The following is a 14,152-nucleotide window of genomic DNA, read 5'->3' as shown; positions in this document are numbered from 1 at the left end:
TGTTAAAAAGTCAAAAGATGTTAACAGAAAGGAAATTTCAAGTGAGCTAGAGAATTCTGAAAGAAAATGGAGATTCAGTAGTTAAGAATGAGGTAGTCATTGACATGTAGATAGCCTAAGTTGCTTACAAAAGGCCGTAGGATAAATTCTAATTCATAAAGGGGTTATCAGGAACATACTGAAAAAAATATGACAGAAGTTAGAAAAAATATACCTAGTCACAAGTTAGCAAATGAAGTGATTACAAAATAATTCAAATAGATAAGTAAGGAAAGGTAAAGATGCAGATTAAACTGGACGTACACATTATGAAAGCAAAAGGTGTTCGAGATGAATTACTTAGATACCTGTACAGTTATATTGTGAGGTAGTAGAGGTTTCTACTAGATTTTGCAATTGAATGAATACACGAAAAGGAGATTCTTTGGAATGTGATCAGTTTTTGAAAAGTCAAGCTTTTAAGAATGGAAATTGTAGGGGAAAGTGATATTAATCTTCTGTGTGAGGCAAATGGAAAAAATACATCACACTAAATAAAAAAAAGCTGCAATGCATATTTGTAGACCAGAAAAATACATGTAACAGGAATCCACAATATGTAGTGTTGAAGTGAAAATCCTGGAAATGAGTAAAATATAAACCAAGTGATGGTCAGAGGTGAAGGAGTAAAAGATAAGTACAAAGTTGAGAAGAGAATTCAGGCAAAAGGTGTGTGGGTGAGAAGAAATAACCTGTGGTAATTTTGTCATATAGAGTAAAAAAATATGAAGGTAATGTAGGAAATGTACACACTTTGAAGGAGATGGAGGCGAAGGTTAGAAGGGATGAAGACTGATAGTGGTGGGAGGAATTGATATCAGCTCAACAAGTGCCCCATATGTATATCATGGAAAATAGGATAATGGACCTTCTGGGGTGGGCAGCCAGCCAACCAGTTTAAATCCATTAATTCAGGTAATTGGCTTTATTTTTTTTCCTCAATACTAGATGTGTAAAACCCAGCTTTACATGGTGTATTTTCCAAAGGAGTATTATTTTTGAAGAGTGTAGTAAAACAAAAATCTAATAGTTTTTTTTTTGTTTGTTTTTCTTGTATTTTAAAGAACACATTTACAGCATTTCTTCAGCTGCTCCCAGTACTGGTTTTGGTCTTTATATCTGTTATTACTCAACTGATGTCTACCAATCCTCCTTATAGTCTGTTCTACAAGCCGTAAGTATATTAACTTCACAGTATGGGAGTGTTTTGGGGTTTTTCCCCTTACCAACTGAATTAAACTCTTTGACAATTACCTTCAGAATCCTTTGACATTTGTGATTCGCTAAAAATCCTCATCAACATATATGCATTCTGCGGTTTTTAATATCTAAGACCAAATGCAGAATGGACACAACATGCCTCCTTGAAGCCATAAAGCTGTGAAGCAGAAATATTTTGTAGTGCTTGGAGAAAATCAAACATAAAGTACCCTGGTTTCTGAGGCCTGTCCCATGACCATGGGCAAAAGGTAGGAACCAGACCTAGGAAGGTTGCATGTGTTCATCATATCATTAACATATACTTACTCTTTCTCTAGCACCAAGCATATTTAAAATTGCCAATCCATCTAATTTCCATGCATTTTGGATGTAGGAGGAAATGGGAGTTCTCGGAGAAATTCTACATGAACATTGCAAAAATGTGTAAGAACAGGACATTCAGGAAAACATAGCTTATCAATCTCTGTTCATTTAGTTCTTCCAAATAAACATCAACATCAGTTTTGAAAATCTCTATAAAGTATTACTGTCTATCATACCACTCAATAACTTGTTCAATATATCTATGGTTCTCTGTCTTCACACAAGTTTTAATGGTAATTTACTATTTAAACTAATTTCCATCTATGTCTCTGTGATCTTGGTGAAGAAATCATTCTAAAGTAACACCTGGATCTGCCATATTTATTACCTTCATAATTTCTCACAATGTTTATTATCAGAACACCCTAACCAATTTTGTACATTTCTATTAAACATCTTTTGTTCCTGCATACAGTACCTAAAATTTAATAACATTAAATTGTATCTATTTAAGGTACCCCTATAGTTATTTGGGTGACATTGGGATATCTGCAAACTTAACCAGCCTATTATTTATATTTTGGCAACTTAATTTATATATCTTAGAAAGAACAGCAGCCCTAGCATTGAACTGTCCTTGAAGGGCACAACTTTTAACTTTGCCTAATTCAGAAGTATTTTCTCATACCATAACTGTTTGCTTTTGGCTTTTAAGGTAATATTTCATCAATCGATTTGCAGTGCCTAGAAAACCAGCGTCTTTAAGTTTGATCATTTTTCTCTTTTCTCATTTTTCTCATTTTTTCTCTGAGATGTGGTATCTCGGGCAGCACGGTGGCACAGTGGGTAGCGCTGCTGCCTCGCAGTTGGGAGACCTGGGGACCTGGGTTCGCTTCCCGGGTCCCCCCTGCGTGGAGTTTGCATGTTCTCCCCGTGTCTGCGTGGGTTTCCTCCGGGCGCTCCAGTTTCCTCCCACAGTCCAAAGACATGCAGGTTAGGTGGATTGGCGATTCTAAATTGGCCCTAGTGTGTGCTTGGTGTGTGGGTGTGTTTGTGTGTGTCCTGCGGTGGGTTGGCACCCTGCCCGGGATTGGTTCCTGCCTTGTGCCCTGTGTTGGCTGGGATTGGCTCCAGCAGACCCCCCGTGACCCTGTGTTCGGATTCAGCGGGTTGGAAAATGGATGGATGGATGGATGGATGGATGTGGTATCTCATCAGTTTTTTTCAGAAAATCAGATTAAATAATATCACATTTAACACTGTGATCATAAGCTTTTGTTGCTTCCTCATTATTGCATATTCATGAAGTACAATCTCCATCCCCAAAACCATGCAAACTGTGCCCTAATACACCTGTTCCTGACCGATGTTGATCAAACGTTTCCTTAACAATTGCTTCCATTAATTTAAATGTTAAATTTACTGGCTTATAGATACTTCGATTGTTCCAATCACCTTTTTACATAGTAGGATAACATTTGATACCTCTCAGTCTTCAGAATATTTCTAGTGTGCAGTGATTTTTGGAAAATATGCATTATATTAAATAGCTTATTTTTTTGGTGTCAGCCTTTTTAATCTAACCATTCTTTCTTTCTACAATTTTCAAATATCTCGGATCCTCCTTAATAGTCCTAGTAGCTGTTAGGAGGTTATCGACTTTGTAATACAAACCTTTCAGAAAAAATGAACTTGGAACATTTGTCTATTTCATTACCTGTACTGTATACTTAAGTTCATTGTGAAGTCCGGGTTGCCTGCAGCTGACACACTCATTTTGGATCCAGACATCGATAGTCGTAAATCGAGATAGACTGGGCAATGACAACACAAAGAAACACAGAGCAAAGGATGGTGCAAAAAGTGCTCAGTGTTTTTAATTCAGACAATATTCAACCACAAAGTGCAGTACGGTCTTCTTTAAATTAATTTAAAAATTATCCACATTGTTTCTAGTGGAGGTTAAAATGCCATAAATAATCAATAAATCAAGAAACAGTTAAAATCCATGGACGAAAACACAGACAGAATCTGTTGATAAAAACCATAAAGAGCTATGGTGTATCCACTCAAACTGATGTCTCCTTTGCCAAACCTCAAGATCTCCACAGCAAGGGGAGAATTCCACGAGAAAGCACAGTCATCCTTCAGTCTGGTTTGACTTCCTACCACCATCCCTAGGCATTCAGCGAGGAACCCCACAAGTCATGCCCCTTTCTCCCATTGCCATTCAGTGGGAATACCTCGTAGTAACTGGATCTCGACAGGATTGACCCTGCCTCAGGTGCACCATTCACTTGCTCCACCCGGGTCACTTCCCAACCTCTTGCCTCCATTCTAGAACATTGGCTCAACCGTGATCCTGACCCCAGTTCTTTTCTTTACTCCCATTTAACCTCCGGACTCTTTCCTTTTTAACACGTTGTCACTGTTCCTTTCTCTTTCTCGATCTTCTCCCTGTCTATCCTGCTCAGGCAGCTCTTATACTATAGTGGGTGTAGGTACATTAAGTCTGAACCCCTGAGTGTTACTGAGGAAGCCAACTTGGCTGGCTGTATCTGTTTCCCCTTCGACACTCCAGGGCCGCACCACCACATGTACAGTATCTAATCCCCTACCCAGATCCCAACTGAGACAGAGCACATTGTTTTTTATTTAAAGTATATACACTGCCATAGACCCCTAAATATTCTTTACCGTATTCATCCATACTACTACATTTGCCCTCATCTTGACTGTTCTTTTTCAACTAAAATATTGAAAGAATCTCTTTGGGTCAGCTTTAATATTTTCCACTGTACGTCTTTCCAATTGTGTTCTTATTTTCAATTTTAACATTTGATCCCATAAGCCCTCTAATAATCAGTTGTTTTGTACACATTTTACAGCTGTTTCTCTTTGTAGCTCTTAAAATATACAGAGCAGGGTTCTGTTTAAAGTCCTTAATGCTTTTAAGGCCCCATGCACACTACTACTTTTTTGTTTAAAAACGCAGACCATTTTTCCCGATTTTTGTCTTTCATCCACACTATACTGGCGTTTTCAACCCATAACAACAAATAAATACTTCTGAAAATGCAGAGCCAGATAATTTTATTGTGTGGACCAACAAGATTTATGAAAATGCAAGCTTCATTGCTCTCTGGTGGTTCATGCTTATTACATAGCCCTTCCCTGACTGGATTCTGTACACTACAGCGTCTCAATACCAGATTGGTTAACCTGCACAGAAGAAAAACATATTCTGATATACTGTAGCAGGAAAACAGGCAAAGAAGGTTTGCTTTTCATGACACTTGTTGTGTTGCTTACCTGTATGCATCTAAATTTTGTTTTGTGTAATTTTTTTTCCCCTGAAGTCATGGTCAAGTGACTACTCACACTAGATGATAGTCACCAGTTGTATATGTGCTCAAACTGTACAAGCACATTTGGTTCGATTCAAGCTCCGGTGCGAGTACCTAGATTATATGTGTACAATGCACACTCACTGCAGTCGCTGCCTAAGTTACATTCTGGACCTGTCCTGCAATGTATTTAACATTAGAATCCCTGAAGCATACGAAAAAAGTCATAATATCAGGCCACCTTAAATTCCTTTGCACCTCTTCATCATTGTCTTTGTTTTGCAAATGTGTCAATCAGCAACTGCAGCAAACAGCCTAACTCATCCCCCACCGAGTCAGCTGAAGTCAAGTCAGATGCTGAAGTCTCTTTATCTGGGAGTTAGGTGTTTGGAATTGTAAAGGGTAAATAATATATCATTATTTAGAATACATACATTTCATGTGTGTTCTGTGTCTACAATGATCTCAGAAAATGTAGGATGACTGGAAATGCGAGGCAAGAAATGCTGAACACATAACTAAAAAAGAAAACTTTTTTCATATTATAGTAATAATGACAAAATGGTGAAGTGTATAATGTGTGAAGACTAAAGTCCAAATATCAAAACAAGTGTGCCTTTATTCAAGAATATAATCAAAGAAAAAGAAATTATTCAGTTTACATGTTGCTGTCAATATGTTAAAACAGAAGTCCAAGTATCAATTGCATGGCTGGTTTAGAGGTAAGAATGGCTGCTTCTAAATCAAGATGTTGTGGGTTCGATCCCGGTTCTTCCCCGCATTTACCATTTTGATTAGTGAGCTTCTATTATTATTACTATTACATAATAAAAGCATGCATTTGATTTGAGTCCGTAACAGCTGGCGTAAAATTTTGCTGCTTGTAAAAGGTATTGCTGAAGGGATGTAAGCAGACACACAAACGCTGGTGAAGTATGTGTTCTTGGTATCTTGTTGTCACTTGAATTTTTTTTTATTCAGTTTTATTCTTTAATAAAAGCACACCTGTTTTGTTATACAGTGCATCCAGAAAGTATTCACAGCGCATCACTTTTTCCACCTTTTGTTATGTTACAGCCTTATTCCAAAATGGATTAAATTCATTTTTTTCCTCAGAATTCTGCACACAACACTCCATAATGACAACATGAAAAAAGTTTATTTGAGGTTTTTGCAAATTTATTTATTACCTTTGCAAAAGTTTTTTTTTATATATTCCAGTGACCACTTGAATGATATCAAATCTGTCTCTACCTCTCTCATGCATGCACACGCAGATCCATGCATGAAAATGCAATTATTTGAAAACACTATGTCATTTGAACATGAGTTGTCATTTGAACATATTTTTTCCAATCTTGCCCAATCTCAATGTTATGGTGCATTGTACTGAGAATGCAGACAGACTTCTTTTTGGGCACATACACCGTCAGCATGGCACTGCCAGATTTAAACACTAGTGTGGAGAATTGTATGCATACTGAAGTGACTTTAGCTGAAGATGGAAGTTCCTGCCCCACTTTATGGTGCCATCGAAGAGGTGTATTGCAGTGCAGCAATTAGCGAAGTGAAGAAGTTGTCTGTTCTTATGGTTCTGCCTTTGTCCAGAAACGGCTTTATGACCATAATCTTGGAAAGTCTTTCTCTTGTGGGATGACTGGGATCTTTTCCTAAATAAGTAGCATTGCACATGTACTTTGTCTCCAGATGTGCCACATTCCAAAACTTTATGCCAAATTTGTCAGGCGTTTTTAAGATATATTGCAAGAAAGGACAACGGACCTTGATTGGAAAAAGTTGCTCATCAACAGTAATATGTTGCCCTGGGTTGTAACTCAAAACACAGTTCTCAACAAAACGTTGCCACATGTTTGAGATTGCAGCAAATCTATTGTTTTTCACATGTTCAGCACAGATGTCTGTTGTCAAAGCGCAAATGCCGCATGATAGTCTGATAGTGGTCACGGGGCATTGTATCTTTGATTGCCGATACAACAAATAGTTCTGACCCGGCATCAACCAATGCACCAACTGTGGCCATTGATGCTCTTATGAAAGGAATGGAGATAATCGCCATCAACTCGAAGAGGGAGAGGCAAGTTTATTACACCATGTGAAAGTGATTGAGAGAATAAAACTGAATTCAAAAAATTACTTTTACAAGTAGCAGAATTTTATAATGGATGTTAGACTCAAATCGAATGTATGTTTTTTTTTTTATATATATAATAGTGATAATAATAGAAGCTCACTACTCAAAACAGAAAATGAGTGGAAGACCTGGAATCAAACCCTCAACCTCTTGATTTAGAAGCAGCTGTTCTTACCTCTAATCCAACCATATGATTGATAAATGGGTTTCGGTTTGTACATATTGACAGCAACATGTAAATTGAATATTTTCTTTGGTTATATTCTTGAATAAAGGTGCACTTGTTTTGTTATACCTTTTGTAAAAGTATTTATTTGATATTTGGACTTCAGTTTTCATACATTGTACACTTTACGTCAACATTTTATCAATTATTACTATAACATGAAAAAGGTCTCTGTTTTAGTTATTTGTTCAACATTTCTTGCCTCGCATTTCCTGTCAACCTACATTTACCCGCATCGTTGTTACACAGAACACAAATGAAATGTACAGTTAGGTCCATAAATATTTGGACAGAGACAACTTTTTTCTAATTTTGGTTCTGTACATTACCACAATGAATTGTAAATGAAACAACTCGGATGCAGTTGAAGTGCAGACTTTCAGCTTTAATTCAGTGGGGTGAACAAAACGATTGCATAAAAATGTGAGGCAACTAAAGCATTTTTTTTAACACAATCCCTTCATTTCAGGGGCTCAAAAGTAATTGGACAAATTAAATCACTGAAAATAAAAGGTTCATTTCTAATACTTGGTTGAAAACCCTTTGCTGGCAATGACAGCTTGAAGTCTTGAACTCATAGACATCACCACATGCTGGGTTTCCTGCATTTTAATGCTCTGCCAGGCCTTTACTGCAGCGGCTTTCAGTTGCTGTTTGTTTGTGGGCCTTTCTGTCTGAAGTTTAGTCTTTAACAAGTGAAATGCATGCTCAATTGGGTTAAGATCAGGTGACTGACTTGGCCATTCAAGAATTTTCCACTTCTTTGCTTTAATAAACCCCTGGGTTGCTTTGGCTGTATGTTATGGGTCATTGTCCATCTGTATCATGAAACACCGCCCATGTCTCTGAACACCTCAGAATTCATTCGGCTGCTTCTGTCCTGTGTCACATCATCAATAAACACTAGTGTCCCAGTGCCACTGGCAGCCATGCACGCCCAAGACATCACACTGCCTCCACCGTGTTTTACAGATAATGTGGTATGCTTTGGATAATGAGCTGTTCCACACCATCTCCATACTTTTTTCTTGCCATCATTCTGGTAGAGGTTGATCTTGGTTTCATCTGTCCAAAGAATGTTTTTCCAGAACTGTGCTGGCTTTTTTAGATGTTCTTTAGCAAAGTCCAATCTAGCCTTTCTATTCTTGAGGCTTATGAGTGGCTTGCACCTTGCAGTGCACCCTCTATTTACTTTCATGCAGTCTTCTCTTTATGGTAGATTTGGATATCGATACGCCTACCCCCTGGAGAGTGTTATTCACTTGGTTGGCTGTTGTGAAGGGGTTTCTCTTCACCATGGAAATGATTCTGCGATCATCCATCACTGTTGTTCTTCCGTGGACGTCCAGGTCTTTTTGCGTTGCTGAGTTCACCAGTGCTTGCTTTCTTTCTCAGGATGTACCAAACTGCAGATTTTGCCACTTGTAATATTGTAGCAATTTCTCGGATGGGTTTTTTCTGTTTTCGCAGCTTAAGGATGGCTTCTTTCACCTGCATGGAGAGCTCCTTTGGCCGCATATTGTCTGTTCACAGCAAAATCTTCCACATGCAAGCACCACACCTCAAATCAGCTCCAGTCCTTTTATCTGCTTAATTGATAATGACATAATGACGGACTTGCCCACACCTGCCCATGAAATAGCCTTTGAGTCAATTGTCCAATTACTTTTGAGCCCCTGAAATGAAGGGATTGTGTTAAAAAAATGCTTTAGTTGTCTCACATTTTTATGCAATCGTTTTGTTCACCCCACTGAATTAAAGCTGAAAGTCTGCACTTCAACTGCATCTGAGTTGTTTCATTTAAAATGCATTGTGGTAATGTACAGAACCAAAATTAGAAAAAAGTTGTCTCTGTCCAAATATTTATGGACCTAACTGTATGTATTCCAAATAACGATATATTATTTAGCCTATACAATTCCAGGTACCTCCCACCCAGATAAAAGAACTTAACCTCTGAGAATTTTGCGTCTAACTTCAGCTACATCAGTGGGGGATGGGATAGCAGGCTGCTTGTGCTGATTGACACATTTACAAAACAAAGATGCTGATGAAGTGGTGCGAAGGAATTTATGGTGGCCCGGCTTTAGACTTTTTCTTTGTAAGCTTCAGGAATTTTAGTGTTAAAAATGCTTTTAACCTGCACCACAGCTTCTTAAGCATCTCAGCACTTAAATTTACCTATGTTTATCTCTTTTTTGACTTTGCTGCATCTGCTCAAAGTTTACATTACTAAAATTAAAGTTTTTAGTTTTTGAATGTACACTCAAACAAAGCGCTATGGCATTCTATTATTTATAATGGCTAATAATAGATCCTAAGATTTCAATCATTACTAAGCACTGAATCCTGTCTTAATTATAACCGAATAATAAATCCGGACAGACTTCTTCTCTTGTTGGTGTTTTAACATACTGTGTTAAGCAAGCAAATATTCACTGATATTAAAGTCCTGCTTTTTTGGGTCAATGGATATTGAAAATAATGTGTGCTTATTTTCTATACACACTGTACATAAATGGCTACCCCACACCTTTTCAATTTTGCCTAACTTTCCTAAATTTATATCCATGTATGTTATACTTATCCAAGTCTCTCAAATTTAGCCAGTTTTCTATTACTGCTGTGATATCATAACTATGTGCAGCTCCATACAACTCCAATTATTTGTTTTTTTCTTGGTACTTCTAGCACTTAAGACCTGCGATTTTTTAATGTATTGATTTTATTTTGAGTTATTTATTGTCTGTAGGCTAGTATTTTAAAGTTGTCTAGCGTGGTTTTGTATCAATGCTACTATCTATTCATTTTTGTGAAGTTATAAACCTGACCTGTCCTTCATTCTCTACCTTTATTTAAATGTGATTGATGATGTATCTTTTAATTAACAGTAGAAGAAGCAAATCATTTGAACCCCCTTTTTTTATAAATGAGTTTCACCAATTCCATGAACCTTATGTTATGGTAATATTTGTTTTCATATGAAAATGGATTCATTTTTTTAATGTTTATCAGATGGGATAAAAACTGGTGACATTGCGAAGACTAAAGGTTAGACATGTGTCAAAGAAAACCGCTAAATTGTGTGTGGATTCAGGAAATCCAACTTTTAAACTTTAAATATTAAAAAATATCAGTTTTGACCTTTTTTACAGAGTTAAAAACTACTCTTTTTTTCTGAATTACAGTAAAACCTTTCACCTATCCACTGTTTTACTGCACTAATGTAGTTAAATCATAACATAACTAAAGTTGTTTTAACCTGTCTTATTAATAAACACAGCTCAGCGTCATTAGCATTTGAATGAAATTAAATCTAAAGACATCTGCCAATGGTAGTATATAAAATCATTGGCATTTTAATAATATAATGAGCAGACAGTGACTACTAAATGAGATGCAGACTTGATAGAGTCTTGAACCAGAGCTTCTGAAATGGTGATGATGAAAGTGATAACCATCATGATATTTTTCATCACTAAGCACTTAGTTGTAGTTGTAGCTAATTAGAAACTAAAGGTGAAATAATCATTTCATTTTTGCCAGCTAACAGTTCCATTACATTATAAAAACAAAGAGCTATTCATTACTTAGAGTCGATGCAGCACTATCAAAAGGAAAGGCTGAACACAGGCAATTGGGGAGGGTAAGGGAACTCCCTGGTCATGTGACAGTCATGCTGGCCCTTCACCTGCTCAGTTCAGTCACTGGCACAGTAAATGACTACTTTGTATTAACATTTTTAATTTGTGTTTGTAAATGTATCACCCTGCCAATACTGTATAGTAAAATATGCATACAGTCATATGAAAAAGTTTGGCAACCCCTCTTAATTCTTTGTATTTTTGTTTATCATTGGCTGAGCTTTCAAAGTAGCAACTTCCTTTTAATATATGTCATGCCTTATGGAAACGGTAGTATTTCAGCAGTGACATAAACTTTATTGGATTGACAGAAAATATGCAATATGCATCATGACAAAATTAGACAGGTGCATAAATTTGGGTACCCCAACAGAGATATTACATCAATACTTAGGTGAGCCTCCTTTTGCAAATATAACAGCCTCTAGACGCCTCCTATAGCCTTTGATGAGTGTCTGGATTCTGGATGGAGGTATTTTTGACCATTCTTCCATACAAAATCTCTCCAGTTTGGTTAAATTTGATGGCTGCCGAGCATGGACAGCCTGCTTCAAATCATCCCATAGATTTTTGATGATATTCAAGTCAGAGGACTGTGATGGCCATTCCAGAACATTGTACTTCTCCCTCTGCATGAATGCCTTTGTAGATTTTGAACTGTGTTTTGGGTCATTGTCTTGTTGGAATATCCAACCCCTGTGTAACCAAATTTGACAGTAGGTAGCCTGTGTTTTTCTTGGAATGCGGTGTTCATCTTCTGCCATGCAAAGTGCTTTTTGTTATGACCAAATAACTCAATTTTTGTCTCATCAGTCCAAAGCACTTTGTTACAAAATGAATCTGGCTTATCTAAATGAGCATTTGCATTCAACAAGTGACTCTGTTTGTGGCATGAGTGCAGAAAGGGCTTATTTCTCATCACCCTGCCATATAGATGTTCTTTGTGCAAATTGTGCTGAATTGTAGAACGATATACAGATACACCATCTGCAGCAAGATGTTCTTGCAGGTCTTTGGAGGTGATCTGTGGGTTGTCTGTAACCATTCTCGCAATCCTGCGCATTTGCCGCTTTTGTATTTTTCTTGGCCTGCCAGACCTGGGTTTAACAGCAACTGTGCCTGTGGCCTTCCATTTCCTGATTACATTCCTTACAGTTGAAACTGACAGTTCAAACCTCTGAGAGAGCTTTTTGTAGCCTTCCCCGAAACCATGATACTGAACAATCTTTCTTTTCAGATCTTTTGGGAATAGCTTTGCGGATCCCATGCTGTCACTCTTCAGAGGAGAGTCAAAGGGAAGCACAACGTGCAATTGACCACTTTAAATACCTTTTCTCATGATTGGACACACCTGTCTATGAAGTTCAAGGCTAATCCAACCAATTTGGTGTTGCAAGGAATCAGTATTGATCAGTTACGTGCATTCAAATCAGCAAAATTACAAGGGTGCCCAAATTTTTGCACAGCCAGTTTTTCACATTTGATTTAATTTCATACAACTAAATACTGCTTCACTAAAAATCTTTGTTCGGAAAACACCCCAGTACTTGGATGTTCCCAGGAAATGACAGACATACCACTGTTACTTTTTTGTTGAAAGTAGGGTAAATTATTATGCAGGCTGAGAGGGGTTCCCAAACTTTTTCATATGACTGTATGTGTAATGTCTGCTGTATTACATAAAACCAACATATGATGTTCATACAGTCGTGTGAAAAGTGCTTTCCTTATTTCATCATCTGCATTACTGAATATTTTCCACAGTAAATATTATCAGATCTTCATTTAAAATTTAATATTAGATTTAAAAAGTCCCTAAGTGAACAAATAAAATGAAATTTTCATGCTTAATTTGTTTGCTAAACTACAACCAGATATTTTCTATTAGTATTGGTCAGTCATTGTCATGCTTCTTGGCCCAACATTTCTTGACTTCAACTCATTGAAATTTTGTAGATATTTCTGCATGTATTACTTATTTCAATTCCTAACATAATATGTTGATAATGTTTAGGTCTGGGCAAATTTCTAATTAGAAAATCAATTACAGATTTATTAAAACTCACAGTAAAACAAAACCGTTTCAACCTTACTAACATAAATGGTCCTAGCAGTAGAAGTCTGTTAACATTATCATTGATTTATGGCCAGGTGACAGTGGAGGCGGAAAACTTCACTCAGCAGCATCACTTGAGGGTTCACAGTCATTTTTAATAGATAAAGTGAGACAGAGCTCACCACCTGATGGCCAACATTCTACTAAAGGAATCCTTAGGTGTATAGTTGATTGCAAGTTGCCCAGGCCCTTGTACAGCAAGGCATTCACACAGCACTACCTCCATTTTGCTTGTTCACTGGCATGATGTTCTCATTGTGAAATGCAGTATTAGCTTGGATGTATTATTCCACCTTTGACTTACTTGCATAACCTCTAAAGATCCCTGATGTGCATTATGCTAAACTGGAGGTGAGCAGTAGTCAATAGGCAAGTACATTTTAATAGACTTCTGTGCTTATTTTGACTGTAGTGGGTAGTTGTGTGCCATAACAATGGTATTTTTATAATGTTAAATACGATTTCATTATTCTTTCTGCTCTATGCATATTCAGCATTGTAAATGTATGCTATTTCCTACTGATTTCACAGTGTACGTTTAGTCAGCAGTGTTGAAATATGACAAATGGTGTCTCAGCTCCATCAGTCTGAACATTAATTTAGTATATAAAGTTTAAAAAGTTCTTTTAACAAGTGAGCCAAACTTTTGGCCAATATTATGTTTATTATTGAAAAAGATGCAAATGTATATATTTTATAAAATATAAGAGTCCCCATAACAGATTTTTTTCTTTCCTCAACAAAATAAACTGCATAGTTAGTGTTATTTAAACTTAAAATGTTGTAATGTTTCATTATCTAATGTAAAAGGTGTCTAATTATGGTTTATTTTAAGGTCTTTAGGTCTTGTTGTTGCAAGAGAAACAGAAGCTCTAGGTGTGCCATATTATGTGGAAAAAGGCTTTGAAAAAGAATACAAAGGAGATGCTCTGCAAGAGCTGGAAAAAAGTATTGAAACTGATTATATAGACTATCTACAAACAAGCTGCTGGAAGGAAAAACAACAAAGTAAGTCTTAAGTAAAAGTAACACGAGGAAAAGAAAAATAAGAACAAAGTGTTCAAGAGGACCAAGCAAGTATTTGTTTTTTTTAATCATCACTTT

The 14,152-nt window shown here is 36.8% G+C and overlaps 1 protein-coding gene across 1 annotated transcript in view; it reads left to right on the top strand.

Moving 5' to 3' along the window:
• Positions 1-14,152, top strand: part of dnajc18 (DnaJ (Hsp40) homolog, subfamily C, member 18) — a 71,052-nt gene that overhangs the window by 53,841 nt on the left and 3,059 nt on the right. Inside the window, exons 6-7 of the mRNA XM_028813456.2 lie at positions 1,104-1,213; positions 13,884-14,056. Of these exons, the coding sequence (XP_028669289.1) occupies positions 1,104-1,213; positions 13,884-14,056 (283 nt within the window). The remainder of the gene's footprint in view (positions 1-1,103; positions 1,214-13,883; positions 14,057-14,152) is intronic.

This window comes from Erpetoichthys calabaricus, chromosome 11 (assembly GCF_900747795.2).
Source record: "Erpetoichthys calabaricus chromosome 11, fErpCal1.3, whole genome shotgun sequence".
Taxonomy (NCBI): Eukaryota; Metazoa; Chordata; class Cladistia; order Polypteriformes; family Polypteridae; genus Erpetoichthys; species Erpetoichthys calabaricus.
This window is presented reverse-complemented; position numbering and strand designations above follow the sequence as displayed.